This window comes from Salvia splendens, chromosome 17 (assembly GCF_004379255.2).
Source record: "Salvia splendens isolate huo1 chromosome 17, SspV2, whole genome shotgun sequence".
Lineage (NCBI taxonomy): Eukaryota > Viridiplantae > Streptophyta > Magnoliopsida > Lamiales > Lamiaceae > Salvia > Salvia splendens.
In genome coordinates, this window is record NC_056048.1 from 24,056,682 (window position 1) to 24,076,230 (window position 19,549).

General features: G+C 40.7%; 1 protein-coding gene across 1 annotated transcript; it reads left to right on the forward strand.

Moving 5' to 3' along the window:
• The first annotated feature begins 16,241 nt into the window (after window positions 1-16,241).
• On the forward strand, window positions 16,242-19,287 carry LOC121774062 (very-long-chain aldehyde decarbonylase CER1-like). Its single transcript, XM_042170978.1, has 10 exons — window positions 16,242-16,356; window positions 16,502-16,725; window positions 16,803-17,035; window positions 17,135-17,354; window positions 17,620-17,995; window positions 18,083-18,190; window positions 18,274-18,474; window positions 18,534-18,620; window positions 18,691-18,864; window positions 19,010-19,287. Exons 1-10 carry the CDS (start codon window positions 16,297-16,299, stop codon window positions 19,172-19,174), a joined length of 1,848 nt encoding a protein of 615 aa, XP_042026912.1. The 5' UTR covers window positions 16,242-16,296; the 3' UTR covers window positions 19,175-19,287.
• Window positions 19,288-19,549: the final 262 nt, after the last annotated feature.

Sequence of the window (19,549 nt, forward strand, 5' to 3'; positions counted from 1 at the left end):
ACGAGGATGCAAGGTTGATTCCTCCGGGAAATGACACGCCGTGTTTGAGCATTCATGGATGTGTGGCAGAGCTTTTCATTTTAGCGTTGAATTGTCATGACAACAATGTGGCGGGGGTGTCCGCCATTTCTTTTATCCAACACGGTTTTCTATTGGTGATTATGGGTGGAAGTGATGAAGGGAGATGCTCAACTCTTTGGTGTGTGTTTGATCCAGGAGGAGACGCCTCGCCAAAGCTTTTGCTTTCAACTCTCGCCATTGCTTTGTGGTTTCCACCTTGAGGACAAGGCAAATTTTAACCGTGAGGGAGTTGTTGGAAATATAATGGCCTTTACACTGGCAACCCTTGCTATTACAAAGAACACAAAGCTGGAAGGTAAATGTAACAAATAAATTACAACGAAAGTAAAGAGATGCAAACTATAGTATTCTTCAAGTCGAGTCGAGGTATCCCTCTCTCCGCAAGACGAAATACGCCCCGGCTAGTGCTCACGGATTGGCGTAATGTCCCCAAAGATGAAACGACTTTCCTCCTATCGAGTTGAAGCACCTCAAACTCGTAGGCTCCGGCGAACTTGAATTGGAGGCGAGAACCGAGCTAGACAATGCTCCTAGAATGCCCACTAGAATGCTTGAGTGATGAAGAGAGAATGTTTGTTGATTGTGTGTTCTCTTCTTCCAAATCCTACCTATTTATAGGATATGAAAGCCTACATGAAGAGTCTTGATTTTAAGACACCTCATAATGCATTTGGAGGAGAAAGGCCAAAGGCCTAGCCTTTTGGCATTTCACACGTGTTTCCTACAATCCCCCACATTGGTTAGAGCGCTGCAAGCTCAAACCAACACCAGACACAAATCCATGTATGCAGACTCTTTTGCTCAGTTCTCAGGAAACGATACTGTATTTGGAGAGGTAACTTGTGGTTTTGAACCTTCCATAGTCAACACTATCGGACATACCGGCGGACTAGTGGACGCGATGCCTTAAACTATTCCTCCTTGGTGTATGCCTAGTCAATAGCATCAACACAATATTGTCTCAACTCCATCAGTTCTCACGTTTGTGTCCGTTTCGGCCGTGGAACACCTCTTTGGAATTCATAAGTGACTCACACACACGAAGCGGCCTCACTTCTCACTTATATAGGTGATTCTTTCATGAGTATCCTGCCATACTGCATCTCCTTGAGATTTCAAGAATCATTAAAAGTCAAAAGACTTAACCTCTTACCACCTGCAGGTTACAACACTCAAAGCTTTCTAAAGAATGGGCGAAGATTAAAAATCTTCTAAGTGTTACAGCTAGATTTGTATAGCTTCGTTTTCCCATTGAACCAATCCCATGGGATCTCCAATCGTATGGTTGGGTTACCACTATACTCATCTTTTAAGATGTGGTTTTCAGTCCCATTCCTTTTAGCAATTTATGCATTTGATCACGGTTTAAACCTTTTGTTAACGGATCCGCTAAGTTATCCACTGATCTTACATAGTCAACTGTGATAACACCACTTGTGATCAATTGTCTGACGGTATTATGTCGCCGACGAATATGTCGAGACTTACCATTGTATAAGCCACTGTGTGCTCTACCTATAGCTGCTTGGCTATCACAGTGTATCACTACTGTCGGCACTGGCTTCTTCCAACATGGAATATCTTCTAGGAAGTTTCTAAGCCACTCGGCTTCTTCCCCTGCTTTATCCAAAGCGATAAACTCAGATTCCATGGTGGAACGAGCAATACACGTCTGTTTCGTTGATTTCCACGAGACAGCACCACCCCCCACAGTGAACACATACCCACTTGTAGAAAATGAGTCTTTTGAATCAGAGATCCAATTTGCATCACAGTACCCTTCAAGTACTTGGGGATATCTTGTGTAATGCAACCCAAAGTTAAGAGTATACTTCAAGTATCTCAAACTCTACACAGAGCTTTCCAATGTTCCTTACTTGGGTTGCTCGTAAATCGGCTCAACTTATTTACAGGACAAGCAAGATCAGGTCGAGTACAGTTTGTGATAAACATCAAACTTCCTATGACCTTTGCATACTCTTCTTGAGCAACAGAATCACCCATATTCTTGCTCAGATGGACATTGAGCTCCAAAGGAGTCTTTGCTGGCTTACAATCAGACGAGTTGAATTTCTTAAGCATTTTCTCAACATAATGAGATTGCGTTAAGGCGATTCCCTCATTAGTCATCAATATTTTGATTCCAAGAATCACATCAGCTAGACCCATATCTTTCATATCGAAATTTCTTTTCAACATGTTTTTTGTCTCGTTAATAATGGCACTATTGCTGCCCATTATCAACATATCATCAACATACAGACACACAATAACAAAACCGTTATCTGTGTTCTTAATGTAAACACACTTATCGCACTCATTGATAGTGAATCCATTTGCCAACATCACGTTGTCAAATTTCAAATGCCATTGTAATGGTGCTTGCTTCAACCCATATAATGACTTTACCAGTTTGCATACTTTACGCTCTTGCCCAGGCACAACAAACCCTTCGGGTTGTTCCATATATATTTCTTCTTCCAGATCACCATTCAGAAACGCAGTTTTCACATCCATTTGGTGAATCTCAAGATTGTGCAAAGCAGCAATCGCAAGAAGCACCCGAATGGAAGTGATTCTCGTAACAGGTGAATAGGTATCAAAAAAGTCATGCCCTTCTTTCTGCTTAAAGCCTTGGACAACAAGGCGAGCTTTGTACTTATCTATAGTACCATCGGGCTTATATTTCCTTTTCAGAATCCACTTGCACCCTAAAGGCTTACAGCCTTCAGGCAAGTCTACTAACAACCAAGTGTTATTTCTCATGATGGATTCAATCTCACTGTTGATAGCTTCTTGCCACCACGCTGCGTCTGTGCCAGACAAAGCTTCCGCCACTGACTTTGGTTCGTCATCCAACATAAAAGTTATGAAGTCGGGACCAAATGTTTTAGCAACTTTAACTCTTTTACCACGTCTTGGTTCAACATCCTCAAGACTTGACCTCGTCCTTTTTGGAGGATTAGAACTAGTGGATTCATCCATCATTCTTTCACTAGAACGATCCTCTTGCTTCTTGCAAGGGTAAACATTCTCAAAGAATATAGCATTCCTTGACTCAATCGTTGTTCCTTCAGCCACGCCAGGCACAGCTGACCTATGGACTATGAAACGATATGCACTACTATTAAGTGCATGGCCAATAAAGATGCAATCGATTGTTTTAGGGCCTATTGCAACTTGTTTCGGAGGTGGCACTTCTACCTTCGCTAAACACCCCCACACTTTGAGGTATGAATACGAAGGTTTCTTCCCTTTCCACAACTCATAAGGAGTCACATCCCTATTTTTTAGTGGAATTTTGTTCAGGATATGATTCGCTGTTAACACAGCCTCCCCCCACATGTTCTGGGATAAACCAGAATTAATCAACAGAGCATTCATCATCTCTTTAAGTGTTCGATTTTTTCGTTCAGCAACTCCATTTGACTGGGGAGAATATGGAGCCGTTGTTTGGTGAATTATACCACTTGCATGACATAATTCTGCAAACGGGGCTACATACTCACTGCCTCTATCACTTCGAACACACTTAATTCGACAATTAAGTTGATTTTCGGCTTCATTTTTGAAGTCTTTAAACGCTTCAATTGCCTCATCTTTACTTCTTAATAAGTAAAGGTAACAATACCTTGTGCAATCATCTATAAATGTGATGAAGTACTTTTTACCACCTCTAGTTTGCACAAATTTTAAATCACATACGTCTGTATGGATTAACTCTAGAGGTTTTGTGCTCCGTTCTACCGAGCGAAACGGTAGCTTGGTCATTTTGGCTTCAACACACACTTCACATTTTTCTTGTGAGTTAAACTTATCTATTTTTAGTAAATTAAGATTTACTAATCTTTTTATAGCATTTATATTTACATGTCCCAATCTATTATGCCATAAATCAGAGCTTTCAAGCAAATAAGAGGATGTGTCATCTTCCTTATTGCTTATTCCTTTTCCACGGTGAATGACCGTAACATTCAGCTCAAAAAGCCCATTCACTAGGTGACCTTCACCTATGAACTTTTCATACTTGGTCAGTATAACATTTTCACACTCAAATTCTAGTGAAAATCCATTATTTACTAGACGTGAGCCTGACACCAAATTATTTCGGATGTTGGGGACATGCAACACGTCCTTAAGGGTAAGAACCTTTCCAGATCCTAATTTTAGGAACACATTACCCACACCAACCACTTTAGAAGAGGCTCGGTTTCCCATACGTACTTTTCTACCTCCAACAGATTTGTAAGTAGAAAAACGTTTCTCTCGGAGCACACATGACATGTGGCACCAGTATCAACAAACCATTCGTTTGGATTATTACCATGGTCCACGTCGGAGACCATTGCGATCACCTCATGATCTTTGTTGTTTATAACAACACGTTCAAATAATTTGCACAATATTGTTTCCAACAATAAGTACACAATTATATTGAACCAAATGTGCATTGATATATTCATCAATTCATGCATCCCAATTACTACTACCAAATCTAAATTGGTCTTGCTTGTCAAATGACAAACGATAAACACAATTCTCAAGAGAATGGATCTCAAGGAATTAACCATTTCGTAGCCCATGAACATTGCGACGGTTTGTTTCTTCATTCCAACTTCGGTCGGCATGATTTCAGCAAGAGTACAATATTTCGTCTTGCGATTGTTGGAAATATTGTAGCCTTTACACTGGCAACCCTTGCTATTACAAAGAACACAAAGCTGTAAGGTAAATGTAACAAATAAATTACAACGAAAGTAAAGAGATGCAAACTATAATATTCTTCAAGTCGAGTCGAGGTATCCCTCTCTCCGCAAGACGAAATACGCCCCGGCTAGTGCTCACGGATTGGCGTAATGTCCCCAAAGATGAAACGACTTTCCTCCTATCGAGTTGAAGCACCTCAAACTCGTAGGCTCCGGCGAACTTGAATTGGAGGCGAGAACCGAGCTAGACAATGCTCCTAGAATGCCCACTAGAATGCTTGAGTGATGAAGAGAGAATGTTTGTTGATTGTGTGTTCTCTTCTTCCAAATCCTACCTATTTATAGGATATGAAAGCCTACATGAAGAGTCTTGGTTTTAAGACACCTCATAATGCATTTGGAGGAGAAAGGCCAAAGGCCTAGCCTTTTGGCATTTCACACGTGTTTCCTACAGGAGTTGATACGAGCCTTCATTTAGTTTAGATATATTAGGGATTCACCATACCTACTGTTTTCTTGTTCCATAAGCTAGTATTTTAGTATTATAAATAGGATAGAGTGTTATCATATTATATAATTAATCAATGAAATCATATGTTTAGCCCATTGGCTTGAGTATTACGAAACTCTAATTATTTATCACTGCCGACGAGATCGAATCTCGCGTTCAGCTCTTCTTCCGAAGATCACCACCGACACAAGCACTTGGGCGCTAGATTAATCAACGGATTTCTTGTTTCTGTGCTCTACCTGGAGAACCGATTGCTTAAGCTTAACATAGTCCGAATTAATAGTAGTATTATATTTTAATTTATTCTCTTTTATGCCATTTTTTTACTTATGTTTTTTTTATGGGATCCCCGTTGCTGTTGTTGATATACATTTAATTTCTTGTCTTCCTTATTTTAACCACTTTACTAAGAAAAGTAAATAATAGTACTTACTTAAAATACTATGTGTAGGACGAAGTTTTTTGGATCGTATCGTACATCCTTTATATGTAAGAAACTAATAGAATTCTATACATATCTTTGAACATAAATAATGAAAGATTTCTTGAGTACTAAATAACATATTTCTGAAGATAATCTAAATTAACTAAAATTATAAATGTTAAGTGAATCAAAATTAATGATTCATCACATGTACATGTTAAATACGATGTACTATTAATAATCATGTGTAGTAATTAAAACCCACCAATTATTTAGGTATGAAAATATTCTTAACAACCTAGATCGATCTAAATGTACTTATGTACTACTGTATATATCGTTTCATAACAGCGATCTTACCTTTTTTTTTGTTGGCATGTACTTAAGAAATGCGAAGAAAAATAATTTGAAGATGTTAGTGGATATAAGTCTTATTTTTATAACTCATACTAGTTTAAAATGAAAATGTATATAAAAGTAAGACTCATATCCATGAGACACTAATCTTGTATGATACTCGTAGTTTATACATCGTTTTTTTTTTCCGATTAGTCAAAAAATCTCAAACCACTTGGAAGTGGTGAAGTATAGTTCAACACTACTAAAACCTAACAAAACTAGAAAGTAACCAAAGGCCAAATGCACTGACAAACCACTTACTAACAAAGAGAAGTAAACAAAGAATTCTTACGAGCATATAATGTTATATAAATTTATTTAAAAATCTATCTATATAAGTTTGTTATTCCCTCTGTTCCATAGTAGTGAAGACATTTTTTTCTGGCATGGAGATTAAGAAAAATTGTGTTAAGTAAGAATAAACTGTGTTCAACATCTGGCCTATTTTTTTAAAATTATTTTCGTATTTTTTGAATTTTTAAAAATAAAAAAAATATGACGCCCACCAGCCTCCCCTCCCTCGTGAGCCAACCGGCGAGACAGGACACCTGCAATGCCGGCTGGCCGTTGACTCGTCCCGCCGGGATGAGATCGAGCCTGTTTTGGGCTGTGTTGTGGGTGCCCTAAGATCTCCTATAATATGCGGCTCTTGTTTCGGTACATTCATGTCTTTTTCCACTTCTACAAGGAGGAGCTGCTCCTACCTTTTGTCATATATGCACTAAGAGTGTCCACAATAGTTTGGCCAACTCCAAAAGCCACAAATTTTTTGTCTACGGCCACAAAAATTTGTCCACAGCCACAAAAAATCTTGTCCACCCTAATTTTTCCGTTTCTTATTTATGCTTATGCACTAGACACCAATTTTGCCATGAGCATTGCATATTCACACCATTTCGCTTGCTTTTTAGAAATTTTAAATTATCAATTTTACAAATTTCGCAATTATCATATATGTTACCTCTCCAATGAAATACTGATACGATCATATCCATATCCCAATTATTTAGTTGCATATTTGATTTACCATATCTTTTCCATATTTGTTTAGATATTTGTTTCTTGTTCATTAAGTTAGTAGCATTATAAATAGGAGTATTGTTATTACTTTAAGAATTCAATGAATATATATTATTTTCCACAAACTTGTCCTGAGTAACAAGAATATCATATTTCGTTTCCAAATTGTTGTTCATCGGAGAACGTCCGAAAATCAGCAATTCGTGAGCTTTCCTTCGAGCACGTCGAAGGTTCGATCACCTTATCTCTCCGAGAAGTTAGCCATCCGGCCTCGTTACGGAGAACGTCCGTAACAACTGGTGCTTTCATCTCGTGCTCATCCTCCGTCTTCGTTCATCCCGTACTCATCCTCCATATCAAAAAAAAAAAAAAAAAAAAAAACAGTCGCAGCACCACCATCACAGCCACGCCTAATCCTCCACCTTCTTCATCAATAACCTATTCACCACCAATATCCTTAATAGAAGTAGCTCAATGGCAATCTCCTCGAGGGCCTCCTAACATGAGGACGTCCAGCGCTGGATCGGATGAACGTATACCGCCGACGGGGTTCCTCACCGGAGGCAATGCGCAAGTCACAATCAGAGACTCTTCGCGCCGCGCGTCCACAAGCGCTTCACGCGGCGACGATCAGTCGCGATATCCGCGGCGCGATTTCCAGGCGGCCTCCGAGGCGCCGCACGATGTGGCAGGAACAACCGCGATTTTCTCCACCGGGTTGGAGAAGATCTTGGCGCGATTTGACAGAATGGAACTCAGGCTGGAGAAGTTGGAAGCGCCCGAACCTGATCCCCCCTATTTCTCGGACGAACTTGATGACGAAGGGTATCACTCCCCGCGCGACGCTTGGGCGGCAGAAGACGATGTCCACCGGCCTTTCATCCACGGACAACGAGACCGTGGTGGGGATATCCATCGTCGACGAGGCGCTGCCCGCGCATTACATTGGCGCGACGGCCGTTTTCCGCAGCAGAACGTTCATCGGGCGTCGTACCGCGATCGCCCCGAGCCTCGGCACCGCACGTGCTGGGACAGGCCGCAGGACCGGTACCTGGGGATGGACGAGTCCGAACAACAACACTATGTGGACTTCTATTCCGGATCGAGGCGTCGCCGGACTTGCTGGGATCCGCCCTCCCGCACATCCGGTGGACGTGTGGAAGAGATTCGCGCTCCTCCGCTGTCAGAACCACCGCCACAGCCTGTACCAGAACCAGAACTGTTCTATGGCCCGACGCATCGTGGAGCATCTGACACTCCCGCGTCAAAATACACGACGCGCCCCTCTTTCGGCCCCCGGGGCTTTCTTCACGCTGATTCAGACGTGCCGTCGCGATTCCCACCTAGCTCGTATACTGGACAGCAGCGAGAGCAGCCCCAAACCTGGAACCGGCACCTGCACCCCACATTCCCAAGCCCTCGTACCCCCGCACATCCACAGCTCGTTCTCGACCAGAAGCCACCGCTGCAGCACGTGCTCGACCAACAACCACGGCCAAGTCGCCACCGCGCTGCACCGCCCCCGCCGCTGCACATGGATCAGCAACGATCGTCATCCTGCGGCCATCCTACGACTCACCTCCGTCAAGCTGCGGCCTACCTCGAATTGCCCACTACTGTGAAGCAGCCCCTGCTCCAACGCCCGCCCTCCTGCCTGCGTTCCCCGAGCCTCCACTCCGCTACGAAGCTTGTTTCTTGTGAAGAGAAATACTTGGAGAGTGATGCAAAAGTGTTGAATCAAGTTGACTTGCGGCTCAATGAAAAGAAATTAGTAGATGATGAAGTACGAGCTATAGAGGTGGATAAAATTGATGACGATGATGGTCTTCATGATTCAAGTAAAAAGAATGAGGAAGAGGCATATGTAGAGGAGGACGATTCCATAGAGGAAGTGCTGAAGGTCATCTCCTCATTCCCTGTTGTTCAAGTGCAATCCAAATCTATTGTTGAGAATTGTTGGGGCAAGAAAGGAGATAATGCTTACGCCGGTTTGTGCATAACTGTTGGTGTCTATGTGGATTTGAGTATTAGTGATGTTACAAGTATGAATCATCGATCAACATCGCCCGATACCGATGCAAGGTTGATCCCTCCGCGCAATGACATGTTGGATTCGAACATTCTTGGAGGCGTGAACAACCTTTTCGATTTGGCAAGGAGTTTTTCCAAAAAAATCGGGTCTCCTTTGTTGATTTTTGACAAAGGTGATAAATGGAGATATTCAGTTGTTCGATATGTGTTTGATCCAGGAGGAGACGCCTCGCCAAAGCTTTGGCTTTCAACTCTCATAAGTGGTTCGTGGTTCCCACCTTGAGGACAAGGTGTATTTCAACCGTGGGGGAGTTGATACGATCATATCCATATCCCAATTATTTAGTTGCATATTTGATTTACCATATCTTTTCCATATTTGTTTAGATATTTGTTTCTTGTTCATTAAGTTAGTAGCATTATAAATAGGAGTATTGTTATTACTTTAAGAATTCAATGAATATATATTATTTTCCACAAACTTGTCCTGAGTAACAAGAATATCATATTTCGTTTCCAAATTGTTGTTCATCGGAGAACGTCCGAAAATCAGCAATTCGTGAGCTTTCCTTCGAGCACGTCGAAGGTTCGATCACCTTATCTCTCCGAGAAGTTAGCCATCCGGCCTCGTTACGGAGAACGTCCGTAACAAATACACATAAATGTGGCAATCGACTTATATTGTGGACAAAACGACGTCTATATCGGGATGTCATAAGTACACACTTACACTTAAATGTACATAAACATTAATTCACGCACAGTGGCGGATCTTGGGGGTGGGAGGGGGCGACCACCCCCCACTACAAAAATTTCGTGTTTGTCTGTTGCTAAATGACTTCATTCTGTTGCTAAATACGATTAACATCGGATTAGTATCGGACAGTCTCCATTGTTAAATACCTCGCTGCCAAATTGTCTGTAACGAACATAATCCGCTACTAATAATTAGCAACGGATTTCCAACAGACTGTATACGCTACTAAATCTGAAATCAGATTGGAAACGTAAATGAATCAAATTTAGCAACAAATATATCCGTTGCTAATACTAGTGGATTAGTAGCAAAAGTTTATTACTAGTAGAATAGCAGCGGATATATTCTGCTACTGGAATTTTTTATTTTTCTTTTATATATTGCTATTATGTTGCTATTCCGTTGCTAATTATAAATTTATTTTACGAATAAATTTTTTTATTGCTTAGTGCTTACCCAGTAACGACAACCTATTTACAACAAACCAACATCTCAACAAATAAATAACAACAGCGGCGTTTGGAGGAGAGCAGCGGCGGTGTCGGTGGACTGCAGAGCAGCAACGGCGGTGGTTGGTTGCAGATCGGCGGCGTGAGACGTGGAGAGGGGTGGTTGGGGTTGTGTTTAATTAAGTGTAAACGTGAGGCGTGGAGAGGAGTGGTAGGGGTTGTGTTTAATTAAGTGTGTAAACGTGAGGCGTGGTGAAATTTGAATAAATTTAAAACCTAATTAAGTCCTAGTCACAGTTTAGCAGCGATTCGGTCCTACGCGGGTTTTGCAACGGCCATTCTCAGCTGCTATTTAGTAACGACAAAGAATCCGTTGCTAAGGCATTAATTTCTCCAATTTTGAATTTTTTAATAAAGGAATAATTAGTAGTAGCGGATGTTTCCGTTGCTAAAAGGTAGCGGGTACAAATCTGTTGCTAACTCCGCCACTAATTATGGCGCGCTATTATACCCCCAAAACAGGGGCGGATTTACATGGGACAAAAGAGGGGCAATTGCCCCACCTCATATTTTCCATCTCATGTATTTATATACCTGTTTTAAATTAATTTCTTTTAATCTTCTACTAAATGCCCCTCCTCAAGATTTTAAAATTCCTTCTTATGTAAATTTGCCCCCTTTCCTACAAATTTCTAGCTCCACCCCTGCCCCAAAATATAATGAATATCCACTGCAAACTCCATTACTATATTTTCCAACGGACATTCTGTTACTATTCTGTCACTATTAGTAACAGACTTTCATCTGCTGCTAATCAGTGAATTTTTTGTAGTGCCCTCCGTGTGACTATTTTCCCTTTATCTGAACGGAAAATTGTTATGTCCGCCCCTCCTTTTGCCTTCGGTGCGACCGAAAAAAAAATAGTCATGTCGGTCCTAAACCAAGCTAGTAATATATTATTCCGCCCCCTCCGATACGTATTCTGGATCCGCCATTATTCACGTATACCGCTGAGGTCTACAGATGAAATAATTGGTGAAATTTGTAGATTTAGTGATTTATAATTTTATTTTTAAAAATATACCGAATTCGTGATTTATTTTCTAATTTGTCGTTATTACTATAATTGTCGCTCCGATTTGGTAAGCAAGAAAAGAAGCTTGTCATTATTGCCCATTGATACGATCCCATATCTTAGGAAATCACAATTATTTAGTTATCTTTTATTTCACCATATCTTTTCCATATCTTTGTTTTCTTATTCAATAAGTTAGGTTAGTAGTATTCTAGTATTATAAATAGGAGAGCTTGTTATCATTTTATTCAATCAATTAATGAAATATTTTCTCTCCCAAAGATAACGTGTGTTTTCCAATCCTAATTTTGGATTCCCTCCGCCGATCCTAATTGGACGCCGGAGTATTCTCAACCCTAGTATTGCCGCTGCCCGACGGAGGAGTTCCGCGCACAGCACGAAACTAGAATCACCGCCGATCCTATCTCAGGACGCCGGAAGTTTGTTATGATCGCCGAGCAACACGCCGCCGATCACCGTTAAGGAATTACGCCCTTAACAACTGGTGCTTTCATTGAGAGCTGACCCTCCCACCACCTCAAACCGAAGCTACACCGCTGCCCGACGGAAACCATTCCGCGCACAGCAACTGCTTGTCCGCCGGACAACTCTACTTCTGCAACGCCCGACGGAAAGGATTCCCGCGTGCCGCAGTGAAGTCAGACGATATCATCCACCACAGCCACGCCTCAATCCATCAACATGTCATATGCATATGCCGACCACCACCATATGTCACGCAGCTACACCGAAGTTGGGCGCCGTGCAAAATACCACCGGGATACGCAACCGCCTCACCAAATGGAGTCGGTCCATATCCGCCACCCTACCTGTTGGGATCCTCCCGGTAACCGATCACTCCAGGATTTCGATCCCTATGACCCCCCCCCCAACGCGGCAGCCCTCTTGTTGGGAACCACCGCCTCACCGGGCATCGCAAGGATACTCGGATTATGATCAGCCACCGTCGCGTCCACCTAGTTGCTGGGATCCGCCCAGACATCGAACCAATCACCGTTGTCCTCCACTGCCCGTGCGTCGTTCTACCTGCGGGGAACAGCCATCCTGTTTGGAACCGGACAAGTCACATCCCTATCAGTCTGATAGAAACCCGTACGTGAGCCGCCAGCCACGGCGCCACCATCTGCCATCATACCAGCCACCACCCAATCAACCTACCGACCCCCTGGATTGGCAACAGCCGAACCAACCCCACCGTAGCTACCACCCGTCTGGAGAGCCACAACAGTTCGACCAATCTCCGAGTCACCACACAACGATGTTGCCTGCAGCTGCCCGGACCCGATCCGGCTCTGTGAACCTGCCTCAAAAGTCCAGACAGTTTAGGGATTCGAGGCAACAACGTGGTCTCTCCAATAATCCCGAACTCATGGTTCGATCACTCACGCCTGTCCAACAAGCGGCCTTAGATGATTACAACGAGAAATTACGGATTTATAGAATGGAGCAAGCAGCCCTTCTCGCCCGCGTGAATGCATTGTTTGAGGAGAATATTGATGACAATAATCTAGTTGAGGATGTTCCCAACAATGCCGCTAACAATGGGGGCGCTACTCTTGATGTTCCAAACGACGAGGCCATGGAAGAGATCGTCAAGACTGACAATACGCCGCTGCAAGTGCTTGTCGGGGCATATGATGAGAAGATTGGAGAAGAAGAGGAGCTTGGTGATTTCGAGGACTCCATATTAGATACAGCAGCAAAGAAGACCAGGGATCGTGTTGCTGTCAGTTCGGATATGGGATCTGTATCAAACGTTGTCATTAGATTGCCTAGTGAGAAACGAGTAAGGAAAAAGGAGGAAGATGAATCGTTAGACAAAGATGAGGGGGGCGATTCTACTGACGAAGGGAAGAATGTCGTCGACTCATCCAATGTTGTTCGAGGGCCATCCAAAAATGATGTTGGGAATTCTTGGGGTGAAAATGAAGGTGCGATGTTGAGAAAACTTTCCAAAGATTCACTGGCTGTTGATGAAAGGAAATTTACATTTGATTCGGTGTTTGATGACAAGAGTGGTGATTGTCTTGATCCAACACAATGGGAGTTCGAGATAAAGGGTGGGGTACGAAATGGATCTGCATTGGCTCGAATACAGCGACCGTGCATATTTACATTTGATCCCGGAGGAGATAAATCGCCAAAGCTTCTTCTTTCAACTCTTCGTAGCTTCGTGGTTCCCACCTTGAGGACAAGGTGGATTTCAACCGTGGGGGAGTTGATACGATCCCATATCTTAGGAAATCACAATTATTTAGTTATCTTTTATTTCACCATATCTTTTCCATATCTTTGTTTTCTTATTCAATAAGTTAGGTTAGTAGTATTCTAGTATTATAAATAGGAGAGCTTGTTATCATTTTATTCAATCAATATATGAAATTATCATTCTTTTGGTTCAATTGAGTATCAAACAAGAAACATCTCCTAAGGTTGCCGACGAGGCTGATCTCGCGCTCAACCGCCCCTTTTTGCCGTCCAAGTCACGACCCAACGTTGGGCGCTCGACAACGACGACATCTCGTTTCTTGATTTTGTGTGGAAATCGACGTTAAGGATTTAGGTCCTTAACACCCATGCACTTGATCCTAATTTCCAATTTTAAATGGCTTTTAACTTTTCTTTATCACTTTTAAAATATTATTTTAACACTAATGATAATAACGCGTGAATATATAAAATGTTATAAATCTTCACAAATATGCTTTTGTCGATAGATACTTTCATAAAGTAAATAAAGGTACGAGATTCAGGAGGATTGATCTGCTGGGCGCAAGCGACCCAATTTTAATAAGGAGTATTATTTTTTTTACAAATTCATCCATTTTCTCCTTTCTTCTATTTGTATTTTTCCACTCTACAATCTCTCTATCAATTCAACGCCTACGTCTTGCCCAATTCTAATTTTCTCTCATTGATGCTTCTTACAATTACATTGACGCATAACTTGGAATGCCGATATTGACTATCAGATTTAATTCACATTATTTGATTCTCCAATTTATGAAAATTATATTTCCCAATTCTGATTTCGATATTCCGGTTGGATTTTTCATAACAAATTTCTCAGATTTCATACTCTGTAATTTCTCATATTTCATTGCTTGTTTGCTAAAATATTTTCTTAATCTCGTATCATGGTTATCGGTTTTGGTGTGTGATTTATGAATTGAAGCAATATCAATGGTGGAAGTGAGTAAGAAAAGCGTTCACCTCTGTTGACTTCTGATTTCCCTGTGTGGATTTTACATCTCTATCCAATTTTGTGATTTTTTAAATTTTAGGAGATGTGTGTTCTGGAATTTGAACTTGGAGAAAAAACATGTTGGAATCTCAATTTGAATGGAAAACGACGACGGAATTGAGTAAATGAATTTTTTACTTTATTGCAGAATCTGAACTAGTCAAGGAGTATTATTAATTTTATAAAACCGAAAATATAGAAAACTAGCAAAGAGTATTATTAATTTTATAAAACTGAAAAAACAGAAATAAAAAGGGAAAAAACTGAGAAGAAAGGAGTCGTTCATGCTGGCGCTCAAAATGAGCGCACAGCAGATCAATCCTTCGAGATTCAGAATATAAAATTATCGGTAAATATTTTGGTAAATTAAGACTAATGAAATATTAAATGCATTACGTGAGTTTTTTATATGAGTACCACTCTCGTTTGACGCATGTTTAGTGTTGTTCGTTCTAATTTTTACATTTAGTTTGATACTAATACATTAAAAATGTTATTGAAATTTTTAATTTTAAAAAATTTCTAAAAATCAAAGCTCGATTTGCTCGTTTTTCTATATAATTTTTAATAAATTAATAAAATAACAAATCAAGCTTTGATTTTTATGAATTTTTGATATTAAAAGTTTCAATAACATATTTTAATATATTACAATCAAATGAAGTATAAAGTGATGCTTACATAAAATATATTATAACTTATCATTCCTCGGTAAATTAAATCAGGCGTACTAAAAAAAATGAAGCCAATACATACAATAAACATGTATGATGATATCTGATTAATATTGTGATAAATTTCCTTCAAATTCGATTCTACATGCACTAAAATAAAAGAATAATACCTTGTAAATTAATGATTTATTGAACTTAATTTGACTAATATATTAATATACGCATTTGTATCCATCAATAAGTTGAAATAGATAAACAATATACGCATACAAGTGAAACTAAATTAATCCTATAAGCTATGTTAGTTACTATGCACTAGGTATTTTGACATTACTATGGCCACATACACGTAACATATATACCCTCATTCCACCATAAACAATTCGTATTTCTATAATATTTGCATTTGACATGTGAATTATTTGCACGGGAATACACTCTAATAATAAGTACTCCTATATTTTAATTCTCACAATGTACAATTATATTTTGAATAAATGCATATACTTCATTCTTTACTATCAATTCAAGCCTGCAAATTACACTACGGACAATTTAACAAATAAATAATGAATAATGGTAAAATTCTAACTGATTCTAAAAAATGAAATTATAAATCATCAAGTTTACAAATCTTGCAATTACCATATCATAAACATTAATTATTCCACCGTCAAAAAGGTACGGATGGCATACTCACAAAGTTTACAATCCTTGGTGATTTATGTAATTAAAAAGTGTACAACTGACCAAAATTTGGCCATTATTGGTGGTTTATTGGTAATTTCCTCTTTTTTTTAAAAAAAAAATACTCCTACTACTCAAATATGCATTTAATATCAGCGTTGCATTTTTTCCTATATAAGGTGCTGGTGAATGGTGATAGAAAAAAGAGAGAGAGAAAATGGCTACAAAACCAGGGCTCCTTACTGACTGGCCATGGAAGCCTCTTGGAAGCTTTAAGGTATTCTGTTCTCTTCCTCACCACACATTCTTCTTTCTGTATTTTGTTTCAGTTTCAACTTTTAATCTTATTACACTTTCAAGTTCACCAATTTTCAAATTTTCAGTGTGATAGTAACATATTTAATGAAACTTCCCTATTGTAGTATATAGTGTTGGCTCCATGGGTGCTGCACAGCCTCTACTCCCTTGCCACAAAAGGAAAAAATGAGCTGGACTACACTTATCTCCTCATTCTCCCATTTCTCCTCTCAAGAGCTCTCCACAACCAGATATGGATTTCCATCTCTCGTCACCGAAATGCTATAGGCAACAATAAAATCGTCGATAGAGCAATTGAATTCGAACAAGTTGACAGAGAAAGCAACTGGTTTTGTTTTAATTCTATTTCCACCCCTTCATTAGCCTCAACAAATTGAAACATTTAATTCAAATGATTTGTTACAGGGATGATCAGATTCTGCTAAATGGACTCCTCTTCTACATTTTCTGCTCCATTCTCCCAATCGCCTCTTCCTTGCCAGCGTGGAGGGCTGACGGCGTCGTTATAACGGCGCTGCTCCACGCCGGCCCGGTTGAGTACCTCTACTACTGGCTCCACAGAGCCCTGCACCATCATTATCTCTACTCGAGATATCATTCCCACCACCATTCCTCCATGGTCACTGAGCCAATCACATGTAACCATAAAAATTGGTTTATTACTACTACTACTACTAATGTGTTTGTTTTGGGAAGAAATTGAAATTGAAATTGACTAACGGAGTTTTGTGATGCAGCTGTGATACATCCATTTGCAGAGCACATAGCTTATTTTCTTCTGTTTGCGATTCCGCTGCTTGGAACGGTGATTACCGGAACGGCGTCGCTGTCGTCGCAGTTCGGATACATAACCTACATTGATTTCATGAATAACATGGGGCATTGCAACTTTGAATTCATCCCTAAATGCCTGTTTTCTATATTCCCTCCTCTTAAATACTTCATGTATACCCCCTCGTAAGTAAATCCGATATCTGTTACGAATCTAGATCATATTCTTCGTGTCCATTATGTTATTTTCGTTATGTATCATTAGATAACGACATGAATTCTTAAATTGTGAGTAAATTTGATATTCGTGTCTACTATGTGATTTTTGTTCTGTGTCATTAGATGACAACATGAATTAGTTTCACTGGTGAGTAAATTCTCTAGATCATAATCGTGTTTGCTATGTGACTTTTGTTATGTGTCATTAGATGATGACGAGAATTCCTATTAGGTACCACTCGCTCCACCATACTCAGTTCCGAACCAACTACTCGCTATTCATGCCGCTGTATGACTGCATCCACGGGACTACTGACAGGTCGTCTGACGCCCTGCACGCGAGCGCCCTTGAGAGGAGGCGGCCGGAGTCTCCTGACGTGGTCCACCTGACGCACCTCACCACGCCCGAGTCCATCTTCCATCTCCGGGTGGGATTCGCGTCGTTTGCTTCGAGGCCTCATGACTCGAGATGGAGCACGTGGCGGATGATGTGGCCGGTGTCGTCGCTCGGCTTCTTCATCTATGGCAGCAGCACGTTTCTCGTGGAGACAAATCTGTTAGGGAAACGCAAGCTGCAGACGTGGACCGTGCCACGTTACAGTGTGCAGGTAGTAACAACACCATTTTCCACACTTTTCTATGTCTCCATTTGAAAAGGATCATCACCTCATTCACTGTTTGTTCTTTACATGTAGTATGGCCTAAAATGGCGAACACAAGCTATCAATACCTTAATCGAAGAAGCCATACTCGAAGCTGATGTACGAGGTTGCAAAGTTGTAACCTTAGGATTGCTCAATCAGGCAAGTCCTCTTAACAACCAATCTTCACTAATTAATTTGTCATTAATCATTCTGTTATATTAATTGATATGATGAATTATCAGAGTGAGGAACTGAACAGAAGTGGACAGCTATTTATAGAAAGGCACCCTAAACTGAAGACTAAAATAGTTGATGGAAGCAGTCTAGCAGTAGCCATTGTCCTAAACAACATTCCCAAAGGAACAACTCAAGTCCTATTCAGAGGAGCTCTCTCCAAGCTTGCTTTTGCTATTGTATCCGCTTTGTCCCACCGCGCCATTCAGGTCTCTCTCCCTCTCTTCAAATCAACCAATTCAAGAAATTGAATTTGATTTTGTTTCAGATTGCAACATTGTATGAATCTGAGAAGCTTAAGCTATCTTCAACAACTGAGGCTGAAGTTGTAATCTCCAAAAGTTACACTCAGAAGGTGAGTAGTATTTCATAATGTTTTTTGTGAAGAAAGAAGAGAAATTGAGAGTATTAGACAATAATTGTAGGTATGGATAGTTGGAGATAGATTATCCAAAGATGAACAACTCATGGCACCAAAGGGCACTCTCTTCATTCCTTTCTCCCACTTCCCTCCCAAGAAGGCGCGTGGAGACGCCTTCTACTGCCACACGCCTTCCATGATCGCCCCTCCCTCCCTCCATAACCTGCATTCCTGTGAAGTAAGTACGTTGGCGAATGAAACAAACAAATACATATCTCGCATCAGTATAACGAGAGAACTGAAACCACTATGCATAAGTCTCAATCATCTTTTAGGTCCTCTGTTTTCCACATTTTGTAATTATTGTTTTTAACTTTTGACAGAATTGGCTGCCGAGAAGAGTCATGAGTGCTGCCCGCGTCGCCGGAATACTACACGCAGTCGAAGGGTGGGATGTGCACGAGTGTGGTGAATCCATTTTCGACGTCGACAAAATATGGGAGGCTGCTATTAAACATGGATTCCGCTCTACAACCATTTCCAAATAATCCATCAGTTTGGATTTGTGCTAGTCTCATCAACAATGTGTACACAAGATGGCATTGCTATGTAATAAATCCATACATTTCTTGTTTCTAATAAGATAACAAAATTCATCTAAGAAACATTAGCGCAAAGCATGGTTGAGAGCTCCTCGTTGAGAGGATTGCACATTTTGTGCAGAAAATCATTAAACAGCAACAAAAATGCAGAGATGAAATCATTCCACTCGTATTGATTCTGACTGAGTGAAATAATCTGAGGAAGCTGAGCTCTGCAAAGAGGGCAGGTCGAGTGCGAACGGAGCCATACATCAATGCACCTCGAGTGGAAGCTGTGGCCGCAATCCGGCAGCTTCCGGTAGCAGTCTCCGCCGCGTATGT

Bases quoted from the DNA above. Each gene is read 5' to 3' on its own strand.
- LOC121774062 (XM_042170978.1), top strand. From the start codon at position 16,297: ATGGCTACAAAACCAGGGCTCCTTACTGACTGGCCATGGAAGCCTCTT. The intron at 16,357-16,501 runs GTATTCTGTTCT...TCCCTATTGTAG, and splicing joins AGCCTCTTGGAAGCTTTAAG to TATATAGTGTTGGCTCCATG. The intron at 18,865-19,009 runs GTAAGTACGTTG...AACTTTTGACAG, and splicing joins ATAACCTGCATTCCTGTGAA to AATTGGCTGCCGAGAAGAGT.